This window comes from Apis cerana, linkage group LG6 (assembly GCF_029169275.1).
Source record: "Apis cerana isolate GH-2021 linkage group LG6, AcerK_1.0, whole genome shotgun sequence".
NCBI lineage: Eukaryota > Metazoa > Arthropoda > Insecta > Hymenoptera > Apidae > Apis > Apis cerana.
The window spans coordinates 15,171,116-15,178,441 of record NC_083857.1 but is presented as its reverse complement, the minus strand read 5'-3'; the positions used below and the strand labels follow the sequence as shown (position 1 = coordinate 15,178,441).

At 29.1% G+C, this 7,326-nt stretch overlaps 1 protein-coding gene across 12 annotated transcripts in view; it reads right to left on the bottom strand.

Moving 5' to 3' along the window:
- Positions 1–2,051: 2,051 nt before the first annotated feature.
- LOC107999686 (AT-rich interactive domain-containing protein 2) overlaps positions 2,052–7,326 on the bottom strand; it is a 49,009-nt gene continuing 43,734 nt past the window's right edge. For 9 of the 12 annotated variants that reach the window (XM_017059671.3, XM_017059673.3, XM_017059674.3 and 6 more), the window contains 7 exons: positions 6,562–6,765; positions 4,581–6,472; positions 4,297–4,456; positions 4,028–4,186; positions 3,661–3,738; positions 2,501–2,592; positions 2,052–2,268 (listed from right to left, as the gene is read on the bottom strand). In XM_017059671.3, coding sequence (XP_016915160.1) covers positions 2,148–2,268; positions 2,501–2,592; positions 3,661–3,738; positions 4,028–4,186; positions 4,297–4,456; positions 4,581–6,472; positions 6,562–6,765 — 2,706 coding nt within the window. In that variant the 3' untranslated portion in view covers positions 2,052–2,147. The remainder of the gene's footprint in view (positions 2,269–2,500; positions 2,593–3,660; positions 3,739–4,027; positions 4,187–4,296; positions 4,457–4,580; positions 6,473–6,561; positions 6,766–7,326) is intronic. The other 3 variants (XM_017059672.3, XM_062076674.1, XM_062076668.1) reach the window with 1 other exon arrangement.

Below are 7,326 nucleotides of genomic sequence, written 5' to 3'. Positions count from 1 at the left end.
TTTTATGTACCTTATAAGTCCTACGTCCTGTCATAACCCTATTATAATACAAGAATTCTTTTTCTCACTTCGCTTCGCCAGACATTTAATCTTACACTTTTAAGAAAAATTTACATAGAGCGAATAACATTATGAATGAAATACAGGTATTATGTACAAATATTTATAATTATACATATATACTTTATTCCTTCGATTTTATTCGAATATGATCGTCTGAATTTTTAAATTCGCGATCCCACCTAATAATTAGATAAATCGACGAACGACATGTGTAAATGTAAATCTACTTTTTTCAGATTTTCATTGTCACGTTTGATAACATAAAAATATATATATATATATGTATATTTACGTTCATTTTCTTTTTAACGTTTGGAAAACGAAATAAAGAGATCTTTTTTCTTCTTATTTAAATTACAACATATTTCAACAAAAAAATGAAGTTTAGATAGGAAAATTTTATTCACCTTTTCTCGTTCGATCTTGTAAAACAACTGAAATTACCATTTCATGGTACATTTTCTTACCTTTTTTTATACAGCCTATATTACAAAAAAGTCAATATTATTTCGTCATGATGTAAGATAAGGGGGAAAAAAAGGCTTTTCATCACGCGCCGCGAGAATCACTTATTTTTAAATTAGTAGTTCAAAAATTTGTAGAAGCATCATATTAGAATTTCAAATAAAACAGTCATATTACTGAAATTTTTATATATTTCATGTTCTAACTAATGAATTTTTATAAAAAAAATAAATATATAAAATAACGTTTGTTCTGCTATGCCCAATCTAATGCACTCAAATTTAACATAAAATTACTACATAAATTGTTCTATTATCACTCTTTCCATTAATCCTTATTATAAATTATTTAAAAAAGTTTTTAAATATTGGCAAAGAATTGCCTCTGAAAATGTTTTTTTTTTTTTAATTTCTTCTTATCCATCCATTTTTTTAATGCTGAAAATTTAAGAAACACTGGCTTTAAGAACATTTAGGCCTTTCTAAGTTACAAGTATAAATATACTTACACCTGTATCTATAATATATGGACAATTCGGAAGCAATAATTGATCTGTGACTCGATCGGAGCGAAGTGTGTGTAGCATTTTATAGATGCTTCTCATTATCGATGCTTTCTCAAAGTTATACAGTTCACACAAACCAGATTACGTTAATATAATAAGATAATAATAAGATTGAGGAGATGATTCAACACGACACGCTTAGTTTGCCCGAAAAAATAAAATTGCTTACTAATATCTCTTGATTTAGTTAGGTTAGAATTTGAACGAACTGTTAGAAATTCCCGAGCTAAAACCGATTTAAAGCAGAAGAAATTCTTAAATTTTTTTTATATGATAGATTTGGGCCGGAATATGCTATCATCACGTTATGTGCGATACCTTACCAACATTATCTTGACAAAATAAGATTACTCGATAATAAAACAAAAGAGAGACGATAATATAGCCATGTAATTGCAATATGCAATTATATAAGCAAAATCATAAATTCCTAACAAATACATTTCATAAAAAGATTTTTTTTTACATTCTAGGTTTTCTTGTGGTTGACTTATGAAAAACATACAATAATAATATTAATAATAATAATTAATAATATAATATAATATAATAATAATATAATATTGATTGTAATTAACTATAACGTCCATAAAGTATTTTTTCGCCCTTCATTTTTTGTACACGATTACTAAAAACATTTCTTCCGCTTCTTGTTGAGAAAATAAATATTAATATTAAATTTGAAATATTATCTTGTTTTACTTTTTTTTTATCACTGATCTGTAATCACTTCAACTACTGTCTTTCGTTCGTGTTAACTAGTTACAGTACATTATTATAGTCTAAATCGGCAAATCAACTTGCCTCGTAAGTGTATAGGCCTCTTTAATAATTATGGAACATTGCCGTATCTTCTTTTCTTGTAGTACATCTTCTTTACTGTTCACATCTTTCTTTTTTTTCTTATAATGCACAAGCACATTTTTTTTTGCAATTAATTGCAACTTTTCTATCATTCTTTTGTTCTTTCACTTTACACTAAAATTCAAAATAAACGAATTGATCGCTGTTCGCAGGATGAAAAAGCTTTCTTTTAGAGGCCTGGTTCAAGAGGTCACCTATGGTTACTGCTACTTTGATCATTCATATCATACAGAACTTGTGCGATTGTTCTTGATGATTCAACATTACTTAATGCGACTCCTGCCAAATGTGGTTCGTACGCTCTAAGATGTCTGAAAATCAAAATATGAATAATATTATTAAATATAATAATGATTGAATATAATTAAACTACATAGAAAAAAAAATATAATTTTAGATTCTCACATAATCTAAAAATCATTTTCCATTTGAAAATAGAATTTATTCTAAGAAATAATAGAAAAAATTATATATATTCAATTATATCTTATTAATAATTTTTTTTTTATTAAAATTAATAAAACAAGTTAATTAAAAACGAACCTTCTGCCATGTGTTGAATATATGACTAGGTTTCTAAGAATAAGAGCTGCTGTCAAGCGAATACTTTTGGTCACAGGACCTTCGTTGTCATCCTGTTAAAAAATTACAGTATAATTAAAAATTTATAATTTTGTTTAAATTATTTATAAAATATAAAAAAAAATCTAGTCACACTCTTAAATAACACTAAAACAAATACAATATATCAAGGATATGACAATTATTTAATGATGTTTCAATTAATTAGTTGCAATAGCTTTGAACATTAGTAAAATACAATCGTGAAAACAAAATGGAAACATTGATTTAGGAAATGATGTCGCGTGAATAAATTACATAATATCATAGAGAATTTCAGAGAAAGCACTGATATTTCATTTTTATATTATACATTTACATCAAATATTATATTATTTTTTTATATAAATATAAAATATATTAAATTAAAATGCAATAATAAATAATTAGGCATAGCAAAAAAAGAAAAAATTAAGTATATGTTCTTTAAGAGTTTTAAAAATTGATTGAAACACATATTTATCAGAAGCTATTACATTATTATAATAATATAATATAATAACAAATTTTTACAATTTGCTAAATTAAAGTTATAAATAAATATATTATACAATCAAAACTTAGCACCAAAAAAATATTAAAATTTTACAATGTTTTAAAATTGGTTTGCGAGATATATTTTAATTAATAATTAAAATTATTAATTGATAATTCAATCATCCTTAAAAATATCCTTTCTTATTGAAGATTTAAATTAAATACCTGCTTATTCAAATAATACAAAAAATGATTTTTTATTTTGATAAAAAACGCGACAAATATTCTACATTATGCTGCTTAAAATATTATACCCCAGCACCCTTCATCATCATGAATATACTTCAAATGCGTGAACACATAAATTATACAGGGACGCTAACTACGAAATGAAACTAAAATGGAATACATGCTAATAAAAAATACATATGTATACACCGTAAAACGTGAAACTAAAAATTAAGAAACCACAACGTATGTTACGAAAACAAAAGAAAATTAAGCGCAAAAAAAAAAGAGGCGGCAGGAACAACGCACAAGAGCTGTGGTTGTAAATCGTGAATCGTGAATCCTTTTTTTTTTTCAATTTCTGAACACGTTTTTACCTGTTCTGGTGGAGGATTTTGCCCAGGTCTGGGAGAAGAAGAGCTTGAAGTGGCTGCAGCGGGCTTGGTCGGCCTTTGCTGCTTTGCCAAGAGAATAAGAAATTTCATTACATTAACAATACTTAACAGACTCTATGAACCGTGAAACTATAAAGGATTCTCCGAAATATTGACACAAATTATATCATTAAACGCGGTATTTTTAATATCAGTATATATGTGCTATCTCGCGTAGTAATTTTAGTGCATTTGTTATCCCTATGATATGTCTTGTGTTTTTTTTTCATTGAAATTACCATTAACTTATGTCTACTTATATTATTATAATTCATTTGATTTATAAGATTATTTATGTGATTTTACTAACCATTAACTCCTTTGGATTTACAAACTCCAAAGCGTGCCGTTTAATAGCATGGAATGCTGCATTCGGTGCATATCCAGGGTGATGAGGAGTTGGCGGTGTCGATGTAGAAACTTCGGTTTTACCTGTTACCGTTAATTGTTTCCTTCTTATCGACATTGTCTGTAAAATTATTAAATTATTTAATGTTTAGTAAAATTCTTTTCTATAACTATAAAATTATAATTGAAAAAAATATAGATTCTTATAAAAATATATAATATTATACTTACTTCCGCATTACAATGCCTATCATACAAATGTGTCATCAATGAAAATCTTCGTCTTTTCAAGGCATCACAGCTTGCCCAAAGACATAATATTTCCTCTCCACCAGATGGACAATGTGTTTCGCATACATGAAGATAAACTTCATGTGGTGTTTTAAATTGCCTTTACGAATATAAAAATAAAAATATATAGAGATAAAGTAATTAAGAATCATAAAATAGTTTCATAAATTAAAATTATTATATTTTATAATATTTTTAATATTTTATAAAAACTAATCAATTACCTTAAACAACCTCGCCATTCACATAAATATGCATTGGGATCAATTTTTATTGTAATAGTTTTTTCTGGTTGATTTTGGCTCGTAGATGGCTTAGATTCTGGTTCAGTAGAGGTTGAAGAACTGACAGTCTTTATTACTTTAGCAGGTTGTTTTGTCGGTAATCCATGCGTTGCTGCTGCCTGATGAGGTGTAGTGGGTCTAGTAGGCGGTGGAGTAGAGGCTGGTGTTGGTGTTACCACTCTTGATGGCACACTCGTTGACACTGGTGTTTGTTGAGCCATCGCGGGAATTGTAACGGTCACTGTATTTGGATTTGTTTGTGCTACAGAACTGTTCACTATTATCGAAGTTTGTGGAATTGTGCCAGACGTTGGAACCAAAGGTGGAGGTATATTGCCGAGCGCTGGACTCTGCAAGATAGGACGTGAAACTTGTGTAACGACAACCTGCTGTCCCTGAGGAGTTACGGCCACCATTTTTTGCTGAGTTGGTTGGGCAGCTGCTTGAGATTGCAAAATAATTATCGTTTTTGCACCTGTTCCCTGCTGTTGTGTTGTTTGAGCTACTAACACAGTTTGCGCTTGACCTTGAACCAGCGTTGTTTGTGGTTGAGCTAAAACGTAATTTTGACCAGGGACGCCACCAGAAACAACATACTGTAATTGACCTCCTGCTCCTTGTTGCAATAAAACTTGTGGTTGAGGTTGCGCTTGCCTTCCTTTCACTGCACTAGTTGGAATAAGAACTTGATTATTCGATTGTATTGTTTGTTGCACTACTATTTGCCTAGGTGCTGCGACAATAAGTTGTTGTTGAGGTTGTTGTTGAGGATGAGGTTGTGGTTGCTGTTGCATTTGAGGTTGCGATTGTTGCGGTTGCGGCGGCGGTTGCTGTGGCTGTTGCTGTGGTGTCGGTTGCGATTGTTGTTGTTGAGATGATTGTTGTTGATTAATTTGATTGACAAATATATGAGGTTCTTCTTTTATCGTAGTAGTAGTTTCTTCCTGGACATTAACAGTAACATTTTCATCAAGGTCAATTTCGTCTTCTATACAATCTGCAGCCAGAGCAGCGTAAAGATTTGCGGCTGTAGAAGATACAGTTGCTTTCTCACTATCCTTATCATCATCCTGTTCCTCAGATTTTATACTCGAGACAGTGGATTCAGCAGTGGTCGAATCAACAGCAGGATCAGGTGACATAGTACCATTAGAATATTTTACTTTTTTTACATCTACTTCATCCGACTCACTGGCAGCTCGTTTTATTCCTCTAGGTGCTTCAATTAAAGTATCTTCAGAAACTTCTGTCTGTATAACATTACCTTCTTCTACTTCGGTTTTTATTTTAATGTCTGTAGGAGATTCTTTTAATACTTTCTTAATGTGATTTTCTACTAAGTCCATTCCTTTTTCATTAATCGAATTTTTTCCTAAAACACCATTCAAAATAGGCTCTTTGTCAACTTTCCGTTCTAATAAATCTGCAAGCATCATACTTTGCAGAGGTTTCTCTTTAGACGTTATACTAGATGAATCTTTTGATGAATCTTCTTGGGCATCGATATCCATATTACTTGGTGCACCATTTAACAGAATTCCTTCGAAACTTGTCAAAGAATTATCTTCTTCTATACCGACACCAGAACAGTCCCTACTACCACCAATACCACTACTGGATGCCAAAGAATTATTAGTCGAATCCGAATCCTCAGCTATTGATGTACAAGTTGAACGTTGAATAGCTTTGTTTGCTGTAGTTATAGTTGTTGCTGGAGGCCGACATACTTTAATGTTTGACGATATGTGATTTTCGGTTGAATTTAAAACCATTGTGGAAGAAGTCGTTGAAGTTGGTATTTGGTTGACATTTTCATTATCATTTACTTCAGTCTATAAAATTAAAAAATCAGTAACTCAGTAAAATCAGTAAAATTTGAAAATTATATTTTTCATAATTTCTCATAAAGTTCATATTGTACCTTGTCACAATTATTAGTCATAATAAATTTAGCTCCATTGAGCCTTTGTATTTTTTTGGCAGGAATGGGTGTGATAGTTGGCTTTTGCTTTGAGTTGACAGGTGTCTTTGGGAGTATTGTAGTTAAAGTTGTAGTTGCAGCTGGTTGCGATATATTAGTTAATTGCTGTTGTAATAGCCTTTGTTGTTGTTGGCGTTGCGCAACCTATAAAAATTGTACAACTTAGATTTATTTAAAAGAAAGAATTTATTTTAATTTTTTTTTTGAAAATTATTTTATATTTTCTTAATTACTATAGAAAATAAAATATATTTCAATTTTGAAAACCATGCTTTTGTTAGTAGAATACAAAACAACACTGATTGTCACTCTGAACTCAAAAAATAACCACATTATTAAATATTACTTAAAAATTTTAACCAATGTAAAATAAATCTTATCTTTTAAAATAAAAAAAAATAGCATAACCAAATATAATACTTATATCTACTTCAGAACACAAACATTAAAAAATTTTTTGAAATCAAATTTGTTAAAAAATACATACATTCACTAAATATAATTTTAAGTGCAATCTTATCTTGTAAAATGATTTTTTTTTTTACAAATAGAAATTATTTTAAATTCAAATTTAATTATTTTATATTTGATATTGAATTTTAATTAATATAATATTTCAATATCACATAAATATGTTTTGTTTTATATAAAATTTTTAAATTTTTTATTTTAAATAAAAAATAATTATTTAATCATCCTACAATT